Consider the following 23,298-nt stretch of genomic DNA (forward strand, 5'->3'; position numbering starts at 1 on the left):
GTTATTGACAAAATTGAAAATGGCCGCCTACAGTGTTATCTATTGACTCAAAAGACAACTAAAGAATCTCATAAAAGCATACAATTTGGCATACATGTCCCTTGGGTCATCCCAAGACATCCCAGAAGGGGTGCCCAAAAAAATCTTAAACAGGAAGTGAGTCATTGACAAAATTGAAAATGACCGCCTACAGTGTTGTCGATTGACTCAAAAGACAACTAAAGAATCTCATAATGGCATACATGTCCCTTGGGTCATCCTAAGACATCCTAGAAGGGGTGCCTGAAATGATCTGAAACAGGAAGTGAGTTATTGACTAAATTGAAAATGGCTGTGTACAGTCTTGACAGATGATGCAAAAGACACTCATAAAAAATAATCTCATAAAAGCATGACATTTGGTACAAATGTCCCTTGGGTGATCTGAATGCATCCTAAGGGGTGCCAAAAAAAGTTTGAATAGTCTCTCAATGGAAAACACTCCTCCCACACGGGCTGCACTGCTACAATATTCAAATCGAGCAGTCAATCTAGCATTTGGTCCAGAAGCCTGAAAGCTATGCAATCTCTACCATCTCCTGACAAATAAATTAAAGTCGCTGATTCGTGGACACCTTTATGGACACTCTTGCCAGAGGCTGCTTAAGTTTGTAGAGAACTCAAGTGTGGCTGCAAAGCTGAGCCCTTCTGTTCGAGAAAGTGTAGATGCCGGGATGCTGGGTTACCTTGCAGAGCATTATGCCAATGTGCTGGTAATTGCGAAATGGCACACATGAATACATGTAGTTAACACTAATCACAAAAAAACAGTAATGATCAAGAAGAAAATACATGAGAAAATAGAGTGTAAAACAAGCAAGAAGATGTAGAGTGCAAAATAAATAAGATGCAGAGAGTAAAATAAGAATATGCAGAGTAAGATAAGATGCAGAGTAAAACTAGAAAATGTGCTCCTCGGAGCACAAGTCTCCGCCAGTACTGTTCCTGATTAATCCTGTCTTACCTATTTATATTACATATTGTCACGTGTCACTTGACCAATGTTAGCTTGGCTTATGGAAGCTCACTTAAAAAAAAAACGCACGGACGGGTGATTTGGACTAGAAGATACTGTTCCAATCAAGACTGATTGATCCTGTCTTACCTCGCTTCAAAAACGTAAACGGCTTTTTGAAGTGACACACCTATTTATAGAATTGTATTTCGTCATGCATCCCTCTAGCCAATCAAAGGCATTGGTGTCAACATATATTAAGACTTCGGCCTTGTTGTGGGATCAATTCAACTCTAGTCCTCTTCTGTGTTACTGTTGTAGATGAGTATGCTTTCTTAGCTTTGGCCTTCTGCACCTTTGCTTGACCAATGTTAGGTGTTCTCAGAGGGACACACACACGCACGGACGGGTGATTTGGACTAGAAGATACTGTTCCAATCAAGACTGATTGATCCTGTCTTACCTCGCTTCTAAAACGTAAACGGCTTTTTGAAGTGACACACCTATGTGTGGCACATCCACGTGTGGAAGTCCTCTTCTACGTTACAATTGTAGATGAGTATGCTTTCTTAGCTTTGGCCTTCTGCGCCTTTGCTTGACCAATGTTAGGTGTTCTCAGAGGGAAACACACACGCACAGACGGGTGACTTGGACTTACTGAAGGTACTGTTCCAATCAAGTCTGATTGATCCTGTTTTACCTCACTTCAAAAAGTAGGGGCTTTTTGAAGTGACACACCTATTTATAGAATTTTATTTCGTCACGCGTCCCTCTAGCCAATCAGAGGCATTGGTGTCAACATATTGACACGTGTCACGTGGAGCTTGCCCAATGTTAGCTTGGCTAACAATGTTTGCTCACACAAAGCGAAAACATATTCTCCACCTTCGGCGGAGACAATAAATGAGAATATGCAGAGAGTTAGATAAATAAAGAAGATTCAATAAAACACACACACACAGAGCTCTGATCTACCCATCAGTGGGAACACAGCACAGCTACACATTCTCACAGGTATCACATCCTTGACACCTAAAAACACAGAGTGGAGACACCAGGTGAACAGTGTGTCTGTGTGTGTGTGTGTGTGTGTGTGTGTGTGTGTGTGTGTGTGTGTGTGTGTGTGTGTGTGTGTGTGTGTGTGTGTGTGTGTGTGTGTGCGTGTACGTGCGTGCGTGCGTGTGCGTGCGTGCATGGGTCAGACATGGGGTTCAGGGTAAAGACAGGTGCTTCTAAAATAGCCTTGTGGGCTCATGGTAGCTTCACTAATTAAGTTGAGTCTCTTTGTGTATGCGCACGCTGTGTGTGTGTGTGTGTGTGTGTGTGTGTGTGTGTGTGTGTGTGTGTGTGTGTGTGTGTGTGTGTGTGTGTGTGTGTGTGTGTGTGTGTGTGTGTGTGTGTGTGTGTGTGTGTGTGTGTGTGTGTGTGTGTGTGTATGTGTGTGTGTATGTTTGTGCTTGTGCACACACGTATGGGACTGTGCATGTTTATGCGCACACGCGTGTATGTGTTAGACACATTTGACCGTGTTTATATACATTGGGTTTTGTGCATGTTACATCCGTGTGTGTGTGTGTGTGTGTGTGTGTGTGTGTGTGTGTGTGTGTGTGTGTGTGTGTGTGTGTGTGTGTGTGTGTGTGTGTGTGTGTGTGTGTGCGTGCGTGCGTGCGTGCGTGCGTGTGTGTGTGTGTGCAGGTGTGCGTGTGTGTGCATGTGTGTGTGTGTGTATGTGCGTGTCTGTGTGTTTGTGAGAGAGAGAGAGAGAGAGAGAGAGAGAGAGAGAGAGAGAGAGAGAGAGTCTGTAAGTGCTCAGCAGCCCGTTTTCGGCTAGATCAGCCAGCCTTTTGTTCCTTCTCCATGGGAAAGTCTTGTCTTCTCAGCTCCCGAACCCTTAGGTTACTCCTCTCTCCAGCCCATCTCATTTTGTCATTATTGTTTTCCATTATTCTTAATGGAAATGGAAACTTTATAATTTGACAATAAAGTGATGTTGTGGCCTACGTTTACGAGGTGTGGGGAGCGAGCTTTACCCCTCAGTTTTATTACTGTATCTGCCCCCCAGTTTAAGTTGTTTTGTACCTGGAATTGCTGGAATTAGAACCTTCAACCCTAATTAAATTGTCCAATTGCAATCCACAGAATGAAACACCATCTTTTTTTTAATGAAGCTTTCGTTGATTTAGCAGTCATCTCTCAGTGGTTAGAATTTCGTGTCTTCGAGGACACCCGGATTTAATAACCGGATTTAATAATGGCTACACCAACTGTGAAATAGATGTATTATTTGATTTTGAAACAGTAGTCTTGTGTTGCTGTTATTTAGCCTTTCAGATGTTATTGCATGGTTAGTCAATTGATTTAATTAAACCCACCACCAGATAAAAATAAATAAAAAATTCAAATAGCATAGTATTGCCTAGAAGCACAAACACATGGCGCTTATCTAGACAATGCCACGATATTGCCACCCATAGGAGGGTAAAAATAATTCAGAAATAGGTATAGCAGGATGGTAACCCTCTGTTAGGCAATTATATACAAATATTCTAACTGCCCCTTCAGTCCCCTGGGGGTACCCTACAGTACATCCTTGCTCACATACTGTAGCAAGCCAGTGCTGCCTGATAAGGTTAATATCAATGTAGTGCTTATTTGTTACAAACCCAGTAGCCCCAATTGAAATCTGATGTTTTGCCATGCAAACTTTTATTTAGCCTAATTAAATCAAGTCACTCTAATGCCTGTGGTCACAAACGCAGGTCATTCTGTGTGTGACAGACCGTGCGCGGTCGCGGATGCACGTTGAAAGGTCGGTGGCAAGAGGGGCCAAAGTTGAATTTGGTTTCACTTTGAGCTGTGCGGCAGACAGGGGAAACCTGGTGGAATGTGACACCAGAGTTCAATAAATCTGACAAGCAGCAAAACACTCTCCTTTGGCAGTTGCCGACATATCATGTCCAGTGTGAACAGCCCGTTGCGCAGAGTGAGGGAGGGGCCTATTTCACCCACAAAATTACCAGCCAAAGCTGAGTACCAAAACCTCACCGACGTGTCACTTTGAGCCACACGTTTTATAGTTAATAGCAGGCTTCTAATTACGATACTAAAATACAACCTTCAACACATAAAGTCAGGAGCAAAAAATTATCCAGCTAATAGTCTATTGCTGCAACCATGACCTTTCAAGAAGCAATTTAAGAGGACACAATAGCTGAGTGGGTAGAGAGGCCATCTGGAAATTGGACAGTCACCGGTTCGCCCTCTGGCCCACCCAGTGTATGTGTCCCTGAGCAAGACACTTAACCCCTTCCTGGGTGTCACATTAATGGCATACTGTAGTTAGGATGGGTAAATGCAGACAGAGCACACATTCTGTGCAAATGTACCATAGTAAATACCCCGAACAACAACTAACACTTATTATTTAATACGCACGCACGCACGCACGCACGCACGCACGCACGCACGCACGCACGCACGCACGCACGCACGCACGCACGCACGCACGCACTCTTATAAAATACCGCATCAGAACTAAGCACTGAGGATACCGCTTGAATGTCAGCGTTGACCTTACACAGTAAAACCCTCAGTGTTAATTTAAACCTCTTAGTACAGAGTTACAAATGGATAAATGAACACTTAGGATTTTACTGTGCAGTTGACCACTGAAGCTAATCTTGGGGGTGAACTGACTTGCAGACGGGTGTGAAGTAAAAGAAATAAGTTAAAATGTTCCTCCGAAATGAAATGTCACGTTGAAGAGCTGAAAAAAGAAAAAAAGCTTCAATGACTGCTTTTGAAGTGAGGAATTGCCAGGCTAAAGTAGAGATTTGTATAGTGAGGGCTACATAATACAGTATTCATGCACACGCCCAGGCACACACACACACGCACACACGCACGCACGCCCGCGCACGCACACGCACACGCACACGCACACGCACACGCACACACACACACACACACACACACACACACACACACACACACACACATAATGTAGGAACACTTTGCTGAGGGAAGAGGAGCAGAACAACCTGGATATACATCATACAATGAATATACTGTATGTGGGTGGTGGGCCTGTAGCCTAATATAATACTTCATCGTACATGACTGAAAATAGCCAATCTACAAGCTCACAACGCATTGACGCACTGTGTGGGCCTGTAGATCTGTAGTTAAAGGGGGAGACCAGGAGAGTGTTTGTTCAGTAACAGAGGTCTCCCCATCTCTCCAGGTCTTTAGTAAACAGAAAATATATTTGACCTTTATAAAAGGTCTCACTTTAAATTTTAGTCTGCTCATTATTTTGTTTCATCACTTTCAATTTCACTTGTTTATCCCGTATCCTGTATGAGTTATCTCTCCTGAAAAAAGAATATGATATATATATATTTAAAAAAATATGAAAAAAATGTGTATTATAGAGCTGGAAAGACAGGAGACCCTAACACTGAAGAAAGACTCTATAGTAGTGATAGAGCTATTTAACACATATTTTAACAAAAAATATAAAAAATCTTAATCTAATCACTTACACCACCTTTAAGTAACGCCAAAATGTAGCTATTGATGTCAATATTTATTGTTAACATTCAGTAACAAAAAATAAAAAGAACATTCAAAAGAGTGACGTTGTCAAAGTGCTGTTTCTAAGCAGTATGCAAATTACGCTCTTAAACAAGTCTGATCGTGCCTGCTGCCCACACACAATTTGCCACCTGCAGCCTACTAACCACTTCAACAACACTGGAGCATAGCCCAGAATAAACACAAATACATACAGAAACAATAGAGAGCCTGCAGTGGCCATACTCATCAGATTAACCTTTACCTCCCCTATCAGCCCTGCTGTCTTAAAGAAGAGCCCCATGGACTCTTACACACAATGTGGGCTAACACTGAAACAATAGCAGCCTCTTCATCCTCTCTCTCTCTCTGTGCCACGGATGTGTAGGCAGGTGCTGTACAGTGCCAGTGGTGAAGGGTCTTACTAACGTCCATGTTCAACCATTTAAACCAGGGGTCTTCAATGTTTTTCAGGCCAAGGACGTGTGTGACCTTTTTCTGCCGAATGTGAACATTTCTGCCGAATGTTCACCTATTATTATGACATCATGGAAGCATCTGGGTACCTCCATGTAAAATTGGCTATTTTGTCCAAAATGTAAATTTTTTTTTTTTTGAAAAATGGTCTTAAGTAATGTAAAGTATACATGATGTGAACATGCATGGTACATCATTATCAGACTTAATTTTAACCTTCAACTTCTTGTTTATGCCCCAAAATGACTGGATATACAGGTTTTGTAGCAATTTGTAGCAATTGTAGAAATATTAGACCTTAATTGTTGAATTTTTAAGCATGTTCTAATCATGTATACTTTACTTCACTTAAAAACATTTTCCAAATATTTTATTTTTTAACATTTTGGAAAAAATCGCCAATTAACACACTCTTCCTGGGTGCCCACCTATCCTGTTACCGCCCAGAATAGGGATGTGGTTAACCACATAAGCCCTATTCTGTTAACTACAGTGACATCATGCCGTGCGAACAGGGGGAGGGAATCAATGTCACGTGAGTGTGTTGGAGGTGCAAACAAAGGTGCTTCTTGGGTGCATTTTGGCTCCTTTTTGTGGCTCAGGAATTTGAAAAACGAATATTTGGACGACAGATCATATTTTTTCATAAGATGGTGGTTGTGGCACGTCACTGCACTACAAAACGTAACCACATTGTTTTGCGCTAGGAGAGAAAAATATATCATGGTGCTGTATATGTACGATCCGTCTCGGTCTCACAAGCGCAATGCTGATATTTGTACACCTTCCATATTTGAATCTACTTCATTGTACGATGGATAGTGAAAATAGACCATCTACATGCTCAGCTAGTTTAAAACATTAAAAAACCCATTTCCATCTATAATGAAAAAAATAAAATAGAGACGCCAGGTTGAAAGTGGTGTCAGGTTCAAGTCTTGCTCAAAATAAGTAGCAGTTTCATACCTCAAAGCCTCTGCACGGTAGTCTAGTGTCTGCTGTGAGTGTTAATGAGTTTTGCAGAGCCCAGGCTAGCAGCTCTTATTGTCTGCTGCATGGCTCGGGGTACAAATGCAAATCACGTAATGAATCTTTGTCATTTTAATGAGGAGCTGTTCGTTTGCTTAAGCATTGTTGGAAGAATTCAACCCTGTAATCAGGAAATTGACAAAAAGAGAGAGAGAGACCAGAGGCGCAGAGAAACAATAGATACAGACCGAAATGGACAGACAGACGAGACAGAGAGAGAGAGAGAGAGAGACGTGCAGGGTTGACGGGGGGGGGGGGGGTGGCGTGGTGAGGTGGGGCGGGGTGGGGTGTACCGTTCAGGAGGCTGAGGGGGATCGTGTTTCTCCATCTCTCTGTACCCTAATCCTGGCTTCAGAAAAGCCATGGGATGAACAGCAGGAAGGGACAGGCCTGGCAGGGTCATGGGGGCTGGAGGCGGTTCGGACAGGGGTTACCTAGGAAGTGGTGGTGTGTGTTTGTTGTGTGTGGTAGGGTGGGGTGGGGTGGGGTGCATCGGCGAGGTAGGGGTGGTCAGGTGAAGGTGGGTGGGTGGGGTATAAATACCTGTACAAGACGGGAGGGGGCACAACAGCAGAAGGGATGACAGACGCTGTGTTGCTGGTCCATCTTAAGAGACAGCCAGAGATACAGACTATAGGGACCTGCCCTGGGGAGGGAGACTGGCTGGAGACAAACATGTGGCCGGATGCTACTGACTGCTAGGCATAAAGAGGCATTCAACCTTCGGATAAGTGGAACAACTGTGGGTTTCAAAGTGTGAGAGCTATATATATTTTTTTTGACTTTTTTTAATCTGTTCCTTCAATTTCTGCCTGCCATTTTCAGCAGGATATAGGGTATATTTATTTTAGCACTTACCACACCTAGTGACAGCACCTTTCAAAAGGACATGATAACCATATATGGATAAGCGCACAAAACAAGTGTTACTGTTTTAATTGTGGTTTGCTAGTGGATGCTGAAAAAAACAGGACATGCTAGTGTTTTACAGATGTTTGTCAGGACTCGGGGAACACCCGACAGCTTGAATCGGGGACAATCCCGGCCAACCCGGGACGTCTGCAGATCACCGTAGCCTATAGACAGAACAAGTAGGTTGAAGGGAAGAAACACTTAATTTACGGTATACAAGAGAAGACACCATAAGAACAGAGGCGACACCACGCCACCAGCCACAAACCAGATGGAGGTGACCATCCCAGGAGAATTGGGCAGAATGGCGTGCCAGGCATTCAGCGCCGACTCCTTCACCACGCTGGCGGGAGATTCGGCCCTGCCGCTCCTCATGCACCACGCCTCCAACGGCGACTGCCTGCCCGGCGCCTCGCACGCTCACAACATGGTGTCTGCAGGTATACACCCGCTTCGCCGATTCTTTACAACTGTAGTCCATTTAGTTACATCTGTACCACCCTCGGAGTAAACACGTGGATAAATTAACCGTGAGGACTTTCACTGTGTGCAGCTGCAGATTCTATCTACCTCCTCCTTTTTCCACCTTTTTATCTCTGCTGGTGTTTTAACCCATTCAATCCGGGAAAGCATCTGTGTAATTTTTTCGATTTCTTTGGCTATTCAAAAAATAGCAGATATACAAGCTCATAGCAAGCTCATCACTATGAGCTTGTATATCTGCTATTTTTGAAAAAGAAATCGTGAAAATATCTGCAAATCTTTGAATATAAATATTTTTAAAGCGAACATTTGTAACTCAAATATTTGCTTCTGGGGGGGGGGGGGTTCCTGGAACAAAATATTTTACAAAATGTTTTAAAAATATATATTCAAAGATTTGCCCACATTTTCAAGATTTTTCAAAAATAGCAGATCTACAAGGCTATGAGCTTGTATGTCTGCTATTTTTGAATAACCAAAGAAATCTTAAAATGACACAGATGAGTTCCCGGATTGAATGGGTTAATGAGCAGTGAATCACCCGTTTGGCTGCAATATAGATCATGGATTCCCTTTGCCAGAGGGCAAATTATGGATTCCCCTTTCCTTTTCTTTCCTTTCCTTGCATCCTCTCCTCTCCTCTCCTCTCATCTACTCTCCTCTCCTCTCTCATCTCTGCTGGATCGCTACAGTATAGATCCACTTTCACGCTTTCACTGTGGGCTAAAGAATGAAACAGAGAGGAGATTTATTGGCCCTGTTGTACAGTGACTCAATAATATTGACCATAATACTGTCATATGGTTAAATACACATTGCGGAGAAGCATGCCTCTAATAACTCTCCTTCCACTCCAACCTTGTGTAACCATAAAAAGAAAGACTGACAGCACGTTGTTTTTTTTATTTTCCTGCGGATTACAGTGATCCTCTGGGATTACTGTATTGGGTAGCACTAGCTGTCAGCAATATTGATTGCGGAGAAATTACGGGGCCCTGTGTGTTTTGAGAACCAGCGTTATATTGACTGCTCTCGTAGATACGGACTCATCTCTTGGTGATGTGCAGGTGATGTACAGCTTACTGAAAAAATTGACCCACAAACATTGATTTTACTGTGTGGTTATGTTACCATATAAGCAGAAACAGTGTTGCTCCACTAGGCCAGGGGTCCTCAACCTGTGGGTCGGGGCCCCCAGGGGGTCCCCACATGATGGGGGGGTCTCCAGATGACAGTAAAGTGACAATTTAAAGGGCGCTCGGGTGGCGCTAAAGTAAACTTTAAAGGTAAAGTCCCAGCCCACCACCACGGAGGGGGTTGTGGGTTCGAATCCACCGTGGTGCATCCGGCTTTGTCGGGCGTCTGTGCGAACACAATTGGCCCGTGTTTTGGGGAGGGAAGCCGGTCGGGGAGGGTGATAAATGTCACTGCATGTATTCCTACGGGCTGGGGCGGCACCTGTCAGCAGGGAGTGTTGGGTGGGAAGAGTAGGACGAAGGCTCTACGTCCTCCTGGTGGGGGCTCCTCACTGGCAGGTGAGTCAGTAGGATACAACACATTAATTGGCATAACAACTAACTTGGGGAGAAAAAGGGGGTGTAAAATAATTGGCTACTCAATTTTTTTTTTTAAGGGACAATTTAAGGGCTTTTAAGACCTTTTTAATACCTCAAAAAGACCATCAAAAGTAATCAACAAACTTTATAAAAAGTGTCAAATAATATAAGAAAGAGGCAACAATTTTGAAAATAGACGATCTACAAGTTCACAACGCCTCGCAAAGCGAGGCACTGTGAGCTTGTAGATCTGCTATTTTCACAATATTTATCTGTGGAACCGAAAATGTAATGCCTTAACTGCTACATTCCAAGTGCTTATCAGGGGGGTCCCAATTTCAAACATGATTATTTTGGGGGTCACGGCCTGAAAAGTTTGAGAACCACTGTAGTAGGCCAATAATCAGTGGTGGACAAAATACTCAATCCCAGTCCTTGAGACAAAGTTACTCCTGTCATTAAAAAATACAAGAAGTATAGTGCAGATACAATTTGTAGTAAATGTAGACTACTTTCGTTACTGTCCACCACTGCTGGGAAGCGCCTGAAGCCGTGTTGTATTGACTTAATCCATTTATTCAAATCCAATCTAAATTATGTAAATGTGTCTAATCAGCTCATTTGGCCCAGCTGTCTCCAGACGCAGGATAATTGCTGTAGATGTTTCACCAGGGTGACACATTTCACAATGTCTTTCAGGGTGCAGCACTGTAGTTTCTTTTTTTTTTAAATCAAATCAAACTTTCCCCTGATTGGCCACAGCTCAGAATAAAGACAGAATTAGATGAGGCAGCACATTATAGGCTGTCGTATCTAGAAGATACGAAATGGTGCCTCTATAATGCACTTGCTAAATGCGTTATCAGATTTTTACTTAGTAATTTAATGCGTTATCAGATTTCTACTTATTAATTTTACGTTTTACCTGCTCAAGGACACTTAACGACAGTAACCTAGGGGGAGCCGGGGATTGTACAGGGAACCCTCCAATTCCCAAGCGGCTGCTCTACCTCCGGAGCCACTGCAACCCTTGGCAGAGCTACCTGGTGGTGACAACATAGCTCAACATGGTGCAATGAAGCACAAATAATATGCGTTGTTGTCATGTCATTGTTCATTGTACATTATCCGTTGTTTCGCTGTCAAGATGGCTGAGAGACAACTTAGTAGAACAATTTCCACTGTGTGCATCTTGCTTAACACATTAAGACCGGGAACGCATCTCTGTCATTTTAAGATTTATTTATATATAGATCTGCTTCTTTTTTTTATTATCTAGAAAATGTGTGCAAATCTTTGAATATATATATATATATATATATATATATATATATATGTGTGTGTGTGTGTGTGTGTGTGTGTGTGTGTGTGTGTGTGTGTGTGGACAAAGCGGACATTTTTAACTCCGATCTGTGTTTCTGGGGGTCCCTGGAACAACACATTTTGAGATGGGGGTCCGCGGCTAAATACAGTACATATAATTTTGGGGGTCCTTGACATGGAAACGTTGGAGCACCACTGACAAAGCAACATACTGTTAGGATTTAGAAAACATTTTTAGATATGTATTTGGCCGTGGACCCCCATCTGAAAATGTTTTGTTCCACAAAGGCCAAATGCCAGGGCAGGAAGGCCATCAAATAAAACAAGATTATAGTCCATTGAAAGAATGAATTGAATTTAAAGGTTAAGGATTATTTTTAATTGAATATGTAAACTATCTGCAGTGAAATAAATAAATAATGGTATTTACAATCTGATCCATGCTCAGCCCTTCACCAATCTTGATTGGTTTAAATATGGGGACCCAGGGGAGTTAAGAATTCAGAATCTCAACAAAAGACACTGGTGTCTACATGACAAGAATGAGACAGAGGAGAAAGTGGTACAGTCATGGGGCCACTGTGGCCTCAGGGTATGCCATTTTTTGAGAGGCACAAGGCCAAACTGAGGGGCAACGATGGCCATGGCCTTCGTGGCCTCCCTGAAATTCCTGCCCTGGTTGCAACCTGAAACCCCGGATTAAATGTCTTCTTTTTTTTGTGTGTGTGTCAAATGTTGTAGTTGGAATTAATTTAAAATACATTCATGGTGGTGTAAACATATTGAAATATATTGTTAGAAGAGTCACTTATACATTTATTGTATTATAATTACTTTGAGTGAATTGAGTTATAGTTATATTGAACTACTTTCAAACTTAAACTTGTGGAGTTGACTGACTGAATGACTGACTGTAGTGTACATTTGATTGTCTGTCTGTCTGTCTGTCTAACTGAATAACTACAGTAGCTGTTCAACTCACATCTCTCTCTCTCTCTCTCTCTCTCTCTCTCTCTCTCTCTCTCTCTCTCTCTCTCTCTCTCTCTCTCTCTCTCTCTCTCTCTCTCTCTCTCTCTCTCCAGTCCCCTCAGGTCTGTCTCTCGTGCAGTCGTCCAAGCGCTCCCACATGCACCTCTCCTCCTCCGCCCTGGGCAATGCCCTCGGCAACGGTCCCGGTTTGCACTACCCTGTCACCCCCTGTCACTATAGTAACCAGCAGGCCACCTACGGCATGATGGCAGGTGAGTGGTGATGGTGGTCTGGTCAGAAGTATACTGGGGTCTAGGGCTGCAAGTTGCAACTACTGATTGTTTTCTGAGCAAGTATTCTACCAATTTCTTTCTCCATAATTTGAATAATTGAGAAGCGTTGTTTTTTTTTAATATAAAATTGTAGATATTTTTTTTATAATCGACTAAATCGATTTGTCTGATTAAACCTATTTTAGGGCTTGTACATCTGCGAAAATAGCAGATCTACAGGATCACAACACGTTGCATCGCATCCTAACGCGTTGTTATCGGCTATTTCCGGCTATTTTGGGCTCTGATTGGCATTTTTCAAGATTTTCCACCCATAATGACATGCTCAAAATAAGGATAAATTATTTTATTAAATTTGATTCCATTTGTTACACCTGTCTGTCTCTTATATGTCATCATGATTTGTGTGCATGGGGATCTCATTTTAAACAAGCTTAGTGCTTTATGAGTCTTCCAGTTTAGTAGACCTTGTATTGTGAATTTGTACTTCCATGTACTGTTGTTCTCATGTCTTACTAAATAAAGTACATCAATCAATCAACCTACTGGGGTCAAAAAGGGCAAAGATGCTCACCTCAGCCTGTGAAACAAAACAGATATATATGGTTCTCCTAAAATTATTTGACATTTAATAGTTGAAGTTAATATCTTGTGTTTAAAACACAACTTCATGTGTCTGTGTCTGAGAATTGCCCTTGCCACATCCTTTTGTTTTTTCTTGGCTGTCCTCCATCAGCACAGAACAGTTTAGTGTTAAAATAATCTCGCTGTCAAGGGCAAACCAATTCTTCTGATCATCCTACAGTATCTCGTCGTCACATACACACATCTGAGAATAACAGTAGTAGCTAGAATGATGATGATGATGAAGAACAGGATGATGATTACTGTCATCATCATCATCATCATCATCATCATCTCTTGCATATCAATATAATAGACAATCGGGCACTCCGCTCTGGTTAATCTCCCATTGCTTCGGCCAGGTCTTCCACTTGGATTACTAGATACATAAATGACCTTTTCCAACAGTTGGATGTGGAGGTCTGCAGAATAGTATGTCAGAGTTTATCTGGTAGTTATCTCTGAAGTAATGTCCAGCAAATAGTGGAATTTGATGTTATGTCTCCTTATCTCTCTTTTAGTTGGTCTTTCCAGTTCATATTCTGCCCTCACACAGCAGCCTTGTCTAGGTGATAAGATGCTCTCAAGTTCCTTCTTTATTGTCCATGTTTCAGAACCATATAAATTAGTACAATGCTTTCTACACAGGCTCTAAAAAATGAAATCTTGGTAGCTCTGGTTGTTATGATGATGAGGAACATGATGATGGTGGCTATTTGTGACAGTGTTGTTGATGTTTTGTGATTCTAGCTCAGGAGATGCTGTCTGCCAGCATTTCACAGACTCGCATCCTGCAGACATGCAGCGTCCCGCACCCTAACATGGTCAGCGGAGCAAACACACTGCAAGGTAGACTTAAACACAAACAAACATGCACGCATGTATGCACACACGCCCACACGCACAGAGAGAGAGAGAGAGAGAGAGAGAGAGAGAGAGAGAGAGAGAGAGAGAGAGAGAGAGAGAGAGAGGGGCGCCTGAGAGCATACTGTAGGAGGGTGTAAAATAAAAGATGCAGTTGCTAGAGATCTCAAAGTCTTCATGTCATTTGTTCCAGAGAGTTAGACCGTGATTAAATGCACCAGATTTTCATTTGATTCTATGTAAGGGGACCTGTGCCAATAATTTTCCTAGAGGTCTTTACACTGTGTATTTTACAAACGCCAGCAAACCACTAGTATAACCTCATGCCTAAAGGCATGAGTTAAAACAGCAATTACTTCTTATGTAGACTATCACTCACATACTCAAGACAGACATTGAGTGGTGCCTGGTGGCTCAGCCAGTTAGTGCAGTAACCACATGCTCCCTGGGAATCCCAAATGCCAGAGTTAAAATCTGACTTCTGACTGAAATGTGATTGTCCTGTCTCTCAACACAATCTCATATCTACTGTAAATGAAGTAAAAACTGACAAAATAATTCTATATATAAAACAAGAAATGTAAATGTACTACATTCTAGCCACCACAAGAGGGGAGTATAACATCACCCACAAACCAATGCAACGCTATATCAATGAAGGTACACTAGTAGTTAAAGGGATACTTCACTTTCCGCCGGGGGACACATTTAAAAAAAATATTAAAAATAAATGAAAAAAGTTATGGAAAATTCATGGCCCCCTCACGACACGCAGTGTCCTACTAATGTGTGAGGGGGCCATGAATTTTCCATAACTTTTTTCATTTATTTTTAATATTTTTTTTAAATGTGTCCCCGGCCCGAAAGTGAAGTACCCCTTTAACAGCAAAATAGTCACTATTGACAGGATTATCAGAGTTTTAACTATTTCTGCATGTTTTAATGGGCATGTCAGGTGTTCCTGTGCCATGTAATAAAGGCTCTGCATAGACTCTGACCATACATTTAATTAGCTGATGTCGACACCCCACTGATAAGTGTCCCACCTATGTCTCCTATTTGTTGTTTTATACCTCAGCTTGCTTTTCTTTCTTTCTTTCTCTCTTTCCTATCTAATTGATTGTGTATCACTGCCTCTCTCTCTCTCTCTCTCTCTCTCTCTCTCTCTCTCTCTCTCTCTCTCTCTCTCTCTCTCTCTCTCTCTCTCTCTCTCTCTCTTCCTCCCAGGTTCTCTACCTCCCTGCCTGTATAAGTTTCCAGACCACGGCCTAGGCGGAGGCCCTTGTGGTTTAAGCCATGGTTTCTCCTCGCTGCCGCCGGCCCTCCTGTCTGACGAGGCCCTGGGGGGCCCCGGGCCCCTGGGGGAGCTGGTTAAGGCAGACCCTCACAGGAGGGGCAGCAGGCCCCTGGAGGAGACCCCGGCCATGGACTCCCCACAGATAAGAGAACTGGAGAGGTTTGCAAATGACTTCAAGCTACGCAGGATCAAACTCGGTAAGTTATATGTACTGTATGTAGCCATGCGTACACACACACACACACACACACACACACACACACACACACACACACACACACACACACACACACACACACACACACACACACACACACACACACACACACACACACACACACACACACACCCTATATACATGGCTGTATCTATCTGTGCTAATACCTGTGTGTGTGTGTGTGTGTGTGTGTGTGTGTGTGTGTGTGTGTGTGTGTGTGTGTGTGTGTGTGTGTGTGTGTGTGTGTGTGTGTGTGTGTGTGTGTGTGTGTGTGTGTGTGCACGTGTGTGCATGTACCTGCAGGGTACACGCAGACAAACGTGGGCGAGGCTCTGGCAGCGGTGCACGGCTCAGAGTTCAGTCAAACCACCATCTGTCGCTTCGAGAACCTGCAGCTGAGCTTCAAGAACGCCTGTAAGCTCAAAGCCATCCTGGCTAAATGGCTGGTAGAGGCTGAGCAGGCTGGCGGTGAGTCACAGCGCATCGGGTCAAACTTTTCAACACAGAGATACTATCATATAAGTATCATGTCAGCAATATCATATCAGTATCATGGTCAGTATCATGTAAGTATCATAGTCAGTATCATGGTTAGTATCATGACAGTATCATGTCAGTATCATGGTCAGTATCATGGTTAGTATCACTAGCCCATACCCGGTCGACCCAAGACACCAAGACAGACAGACAGAGGTTACTCCAATTATATAGTAGGATGGTTAGTATCATGTCAGTATCATGGTCAGTATCATGGTCAGTATCATGGTTAGTATCATGTCAGTATCATGGTCAGTATCATGGTCAGTATCATGGTTAGTATCATGACAGTATCATGGTCAGTATCATGACGGTATCATGTCAGTATCATGGTCAGTAACATGGTTAGTAACATGTAAGTATCATGGTTAGTATCATGTAAGTATCATGGTCAGTATCATGGTCAGTATCATGTAAGTATCATGGTTAGTATCATGTCAGTATCATGGTCAGTATCATGGTTAGTATCATGGTTAGTATCATGGTCAGTATCATGGTCAGTATCATGGTTAGTATCATGTAAGTATCATGGTCAGTATCATGGTCAGTATCATGTAAGTATCATGGTTAGTATCATGTCAGTATCATGGTCAGTATCATGGTCAGTATCATGGTTAGTATCATGTAAGTATCATGGTCAGTATCATGGTCAGTACCATGTAAGTATCATGGTCAGTATCATGGTCAGTATCATGTCAGTATCATGGTTAGTATCATGGTCAGGTATTATGGTTAGTATCATGGTCAGTATCATGGTCCGTATCATGTCAGTATCATGGTTAGTATCATGTTAGTATCATGGTCAGTATCATGGTTAGTATCATGTCAGTATCATGGTTAGTATCATGGTCAGTATTATGGTTAGTATCATGGTCAGTATCATGGTCAGTATCATGGTTAGTATCATGTAAGTATCATGGTCAGTATCATGGTCAGTATCATGTAAGTATCATGGTTAGTATCATGTCAGTATCATGGTCAGTATCATGGTCAGTATCATGGTTAGTATCATGTAAGTATCATGGTCAGTATCATGGTCAGTACCATGTAAGTATCATGGTCAGTATCATGGTCAGTATCATGTCAGTATCATGGTTAGTATCATGGTCAGTATTATGGTTAGTATCATGGTCAGTATTATGGTTAGTATCATGGTCAGTATCATAGTCAGTATCATGGTTAGTATCATGGTCAGGTATTATGGTTAGTATCATGGTCAGTATCATGGTCCGTATCATGTCAGTATCATGGTTAGTATCATGTTAGTATCATGGTCAGTATCATGGTTAGTATCATGTCAGTATCATGGTTAGTATCATGGTCAGTATTATGGTTAGTATCATGGTCAGTATCATGGTTAGTATCATGGTTTGTATCATGGTCAGGTATTATGGTTAGTATCATGGTCAGTATCATGGTCAGTATCATTTCAGTATCATGGTTAGTATCATGTTAGTATCATGGTCAGTGTCATGGTTAGTATCATGTCAGTATCATGGTCAGTATCATGGTCAGTATAATGTCAGTATCATTTTAACCAAACAACAACGTTTCGCCCATGCAGGGCTTCATCAAGTTCTTGATGAAGCCCTGCATGGGCGAAACGTTGTTGTTTGTATATGTAATAATCAAAAAGACGGGAGAGCAGCTATCGGGTGCAGACATTCCCTTTTTTCCCACAGTATCCGGTAGTTATATATTTAGTTGACCGGAGTAACCCAGGGCTCTATACTAGGTCGCTAACATTTCCCTCTATACGTCAAATCTTCTTACAAGCTCACGTCACGCTGTGACACGTTGTTAGCTTGTAGATCTTCCAATTTCGCTATTTTTTTTTGCCCCAGAATAGGTACACCAGGGTTCAAGTGGTTAGACAATGATACAGCAAGGCAGTCACTCAGTTATTCAGTCAGTCAGTCAGTCAGCCAGCCAGTCAGTCAGCCAGGCAGGCAGGCAGGCAGGCAGGCAGGCAGGCTGGATGGTTCAATTTAGACTGAATTATCAATATGCATCAGTCTTATTAATTTTTTTTATCTATATTGTGGTATTTTCTATAATATTCCATTCAGTGTGGTACGGTAAAGTAACAATATATCCTTTGTCTCAGCTTTGTACAATGAGAAAATGGGCATGAATGAGCGCAAGAGGAAACGAAGAACCACCATCAGGTAACAATGAAAAAGAAGCATATACAGTGCAGCATATACAGTATTACAGTACTGTAAATAAAACAGTCATGTTTAACCGCTTAACCCATTAAGACCTGAAGCCGATTCTACAAATGTCTTCTAAATCAGTATTCTGAAAAACGTATGTTTCTATATCAGTGGTGCTCAAACTTTTTCATGTCAAGGAATAAGAATTTAGGAATAAATATTCAACGATTTGCACACATTTTCATGATTTTTCAAAAATAGCAGATCTACAAGCTCGTAGCGCGGCACTCGGTGCCGCGCTACGAGCTTGTATATCTGCTATTTTTGAATAGCCAACGCGTCAAATAATGATTTTTTAGCTCAAATCAAAAAGTGACACAGATGCGTTCCACGTCTTAATGGGTTAACCGCTCAAAATGCCCACTCCCTTTTTACTTTCTTGTCCTGCAGTCTTGGTGCCAAGGAGGCTCTGGAGCGAAGCTTCATGGAGAAGAGCAAGCCGTCCTCCCAGGAGATCGTGAGGATGGCAGAGGGCCTCCACCTGGAGAAGGAGGTGGTCCGAGTCTGGTTCTGCAATCGCCGGCAACGGGAGAAACGTGTCAAAACCAGCCTCCATCTCAGCTCCTACATGTCCAAAGAGATCATCGGCTGCAGGTAGCCCAGAGAATGACCATAATAACCACTTAAACCCTATTATATATCAGTGGTTTTCAACCTTTTTTCGTGTCAAGGACCCCCAAATTGATATATATTAGCCCACGGACCCCCATTTGAAAAGATATGCCTGGGACTCAACCATTTTGATTTCTTGGGGGTCCCAATAGACACTGTATCATCATCATTAGTGTTCATTTAACTCTGAGAGTGCACAAATGGAACCAAATGGACCCATTAGGGTCCATTTGGTTCCATTTGTGCACTCTCAGAGTTACAGACACATAAGGGTCAATTTGATTCCTAACTATTAATTTGGCTGGGGACCCCCTGGAACCCGCTCGAGGACCACTGGTGGTCCCCGGACCACTGGTTGAGAACCACTGCTATATATACTTAGTTGACCGGGGTCCCCTAGGGCTCTATAGTAGGTCCGCTCCTTTTTTTCCCTCAATACCAAATCTCCACGAAAAATAGATCTAGATCTATTTTACGCAGAATGTTCGCCACCAGAATAGGGACGCTAGGGTTCAAGTGGTTAATCTACGTGCTACTTCAGTAGTTGAAATGCCAGCTGAGCCGTCCATCTCAAACATGGTTTCAACAAGTGTGTATTTTGTTACTGGAATGTAAGCTCTTTGAGTTCTTAAGTAAATGTATCCTGTAGCATCTCACGAATGCACGGACATCACTGGAAATATTAAATTGCAGGGTTACCATATTTGCTTTCAGTTTCTATTCATACAGAAATATACAGATTTAGCATTGGTTCCCAAATAGTGCCTTAGTTAGCACTAAACCATACCTGTACATTACAGCACTTGAGCTTAAGTGAGTGAAATATTTAGATAAAGCCATAACCGTTACCCATGTCACATGCACCATAATTATTATTACCTTTAGAGGTGTTTGAAATTTAGAAAATGTCTGCTGTGGAAAAGGTTTATTTCAAACAAGCCCCCATAGCAGCATTGAATCTTTGTGAAAAGGCTGCTTAAACAGTACACCGGTGATGTGTTGCTAATGCTTACTTTCCTTAACATTATGCTAATGTGACACCCTTTATACCAGAATATGCATGCTGTAGTTTTTTCCTTGAGTGAAGCGGTGCATACGCTACATAAAACTGGCCTTCTGTGGGTGAAAGATAAAAGAAGAGGGGTGCCTGGTGGCTCAAGCCTGTTACAGTACTGTATACTTAGTCTCAGTGTTGTGCTCTGTAAATAGCAGATCTACAAGCTCACAACACGCCACGAATGGGACGCGTTGTGAGCTTGTCTATTTACACCAGTGCAACTAAGTATAAATCAGGCTTCAGTCAGACGAATATGCTACTTGTGAGTGAGTGCGAGGACCAGAGTTTGAATCTGACTCCGGTTTTGTCTCACGTCTCCTCTCTCTGCCCTTGGTTTCTTGTCTCTCTACACTCTCCTATTTGAAAGAAAATTCAATTTAGGTATTTAGCAGAGATGCTCTTTTCCAGAGTGACTCACAAAGAGGAAGATCGTCAGAGCACCATGAACCTACTGTATATCAACCAAGTGGTTGATGAAGGGATGAGGTAGAGTCTGAAGAGGTCAGCTTCCAGTCTGAGGCAAAGATGGGGAGAGACTGCAGTCCTGAATCCTAAGAATACAGGATTTGACCTCCTTGTCTTTACATGAAAAAAAGAAGCGAAATGGACATAAGTGCCTTGTTCTTCATGCACACGTGAGAGAAATTTGATATTAACTCCAATTTAACAGGCTGTTACATTTCTTTGGTCCTTCAAGCACATGTAATTCAAATTAGTTTGAAAAATGTCATGGTAATATATTGAAATTGTCTCAACTATTTATTAACACACACACACACACACACACACACACACACACACACACACACACACACACACACACACACACACACACACACACACACACACATAAAATGTTGAAATACTTTATTGTATACAACTTTATTTATTGATTGCTTGTTTGAAGTCAGGGTGTGAAACTTTCAGACACTTTGAAGCTTTTCTCAACAAATGGATAAGAACTGCAATTAGATGGAGATTTCATTTCTCACGGTTGTTGATGCTGCGATGCGTTGACTTGACAAGGTGCTGTGTAAATAGAACAGCCGCCAGCCAGTCAGCCAGCACCCTGACCTGTTTCAGATGAGATGACTGATGCTCCGTAAAGTGAACAAACGCAGTCCACAACTTATCTGACCCAAAATCTGGGCCTTCACCAGTCTGAAATAAGTTCATAGAATCTTGTAAAAATGTATAATAGAAATATTAGTTTGTCACATTAATACATTACAGAAAATACATGACATTCAGACAGCTGACAGATAGATTGATACATAGGCAGACAGAGGGATGGACGAATGCAAGTCTGTGAATTTCTTCACAGACTTGACAGAAACACCAAACTATGCCTAACCCAACTAACTAGGTATGACGCCTTAATTAGAGCCTGACTGATGCCAGATTCCGATTTTGGAGTCCTAAAGGACTTATTTTTTTTCCCTATTTAGGACTTTAGCCTAAATACAGGGCTTTAGCCAAAATACATAATCTCTTGTATCAAACAAGCTCTGCGATGTGAAATGTTACAGCTTTTTTTCATGTATTTCTAAGTCTAATTCATTTATCATGACAGACCATATACTCGAAAATCCCTGTTGCATCCTGCACCATCTTTCATGATTACATATGTCTCTATGTGTTTCCACAAATAAATAATACATACAGACAGCCCGGTCTCCCTTGCAATTTATACCCATCATCAGAGGCGTGTCACTGGGGCATCATAAATAAGACTATGGAATGTGTCCTAACAGAGCGAGTGGCTTGTATGCAGACCGGCTCAACTCATCTCATCTATAATCCACTGTCTAGAGTGCTGTCGAGGGGGATATTTGGGGAAAAAAACACATCAGTATCTACTGCAGCACCTCTGAGGCAAATTCATGAGGTTGCAAGGTAGAAACCAGCATGGTGTGCAAAGTTCAAAGCAGTGTAATGCACTAGTCTTTTAGATGTGCCAGCCAACGATAATCAACAAAATATAAACAGAGTCGATGCATTCTTCCTATGCAAGAATATATTGTTTATGTTTGGACAGCAAAGCTGCCTCTTCATGGAGAGTGTGCAGAGTGTATCTATTTATTTTCTATAAAGAAAGCTTATGTGAATTCCTACTGTTGTACATTGTTCATTTTGAGGTGTTTCTTTTACTTACTTGAATTCTGGAAATGGTGTTAAATTGGTTTCGTAATCCCTGGCCTCTTTAGACCAGTTAAAATAAAGTCATCGTTTGCACAGATGTCAATATAATAATATGCAGTGTTCTCCTGAAAAACGGTCAACAGATGTTTGCTTTTTAATTTGACAACAGGCGTGTGTTGCTAATTTATTTCCTCAACACCTTTCACTTGCCAAGAATCCTGCTGTAATGTGTTAGTCCGACTATTTATTACCAGACTGTGTTACGTAGTTTTCTGGAGTTAAGCAGAATACAGTTTATCAAATTGGCTCAGTGGCTAAAAGACAAAGGCAGAGAAACCAACATTAATTGTACCAGAAGGAGTTTTATTCATTATAAAAGCCACCCACCCCAAAATGGGTCACTGTACAATGATGAAAGGATACATACAGAAGTATACATACATTACATTTTTAAGTATGGAAACCATCTTCATTTCCCAACTGGACAATTGCACTAAAACCAAGACCCAAATTGCATAAACCAGCATTTCCAGTCACGACCATAAAAGAATATAGACAAAGAAGGTATCATTTGTGATGCATAGACATATACAGTATATGCATTGTATATATCAGAGAAAAGACAGTCATATACTTTTCTCTATTTGTTTTGGCAATGGCAATAAATATGGAAATAAAATCCCAGAGCTTGAGGAAGACGAGGATTGCATCTAATATGAGCAGGCGCGCGTTGGTATCGTCTCCATATAGCTCACAGCTCATATTGACATTGAGAGATGATGCTACAGAAGTTTCAGCGCAGCTCTGGATGACAGCGAACATTGCCTGGGTCACAGTGTCATATCAGTATGCACACTTCCATCAGAACGTTAACCGTAGTGTGTGTGTGTGTGTGTGTATGTGTGTGTGCGAGGCAGCCAAAAAACAACAAGGGTAACTGCACAGCAGCTGAGAGGTCAGTGCCACGTCTCGCACGAGATAAATAGAATGCAAAGCTCAACCAAGACAAAACCTTTAAAAAAAAAAACTGGATTATCTAAATTGTACATATTCAGTAGCATTAAAACGACCATTCAAAATTCTTTGATATGCCAGTCAAAACGTTTTTAATTAGTATTAAT

At 41.9% G+C, this 23,298-nt stretch overlaps 1 protein-coding gene across 1 annotated transcript; it reads left to right on the forward strand.

The window, feature by feature from the left end:
- Positions 1 to 8,291: 8,291 nt before the first annotated feature.
- On the forward strand, positions 8,292 to 18,964 carry pou1f1 (POU class 1 homeobox 1; the record flags this gene model as incomplete). The annotated part of the gene is made up of 7 exons (XM_080412229.1): positions 8,292 to 8,427; positions 12,441 to 12,590; positions 13,986 to 14,084; positions 15,327 to 15,593; positions 15,917 to 16,081; positions 18,258 to 18,318; positions 18,757 to 18,964. The coding sequence occupies 7 exons, from the start codon at positions 8,292 to 8,294 to the stop codon at positions 18,962 to 18,964; spliced, it is 1,086 nt and encodes a 361-aa protein (XP_080268355.1).
- Between the last annotated feature and the right edge of the window lie 4,334 nt (positions 18,965 to 23,298).

Source organism: Gymnoscopelus braueri (genome assembly GCF_963280865.1).
Source record: "Gymnoscopelus braueri genome assembly, chromosome: 18".
Lineage (NCBI taxonomy): Eukaryota > Metazoa > Chordata > Actinopteri > Myctophiformes > Myctophidae > Gymnoscopelus > Gymnoscopelus braueri.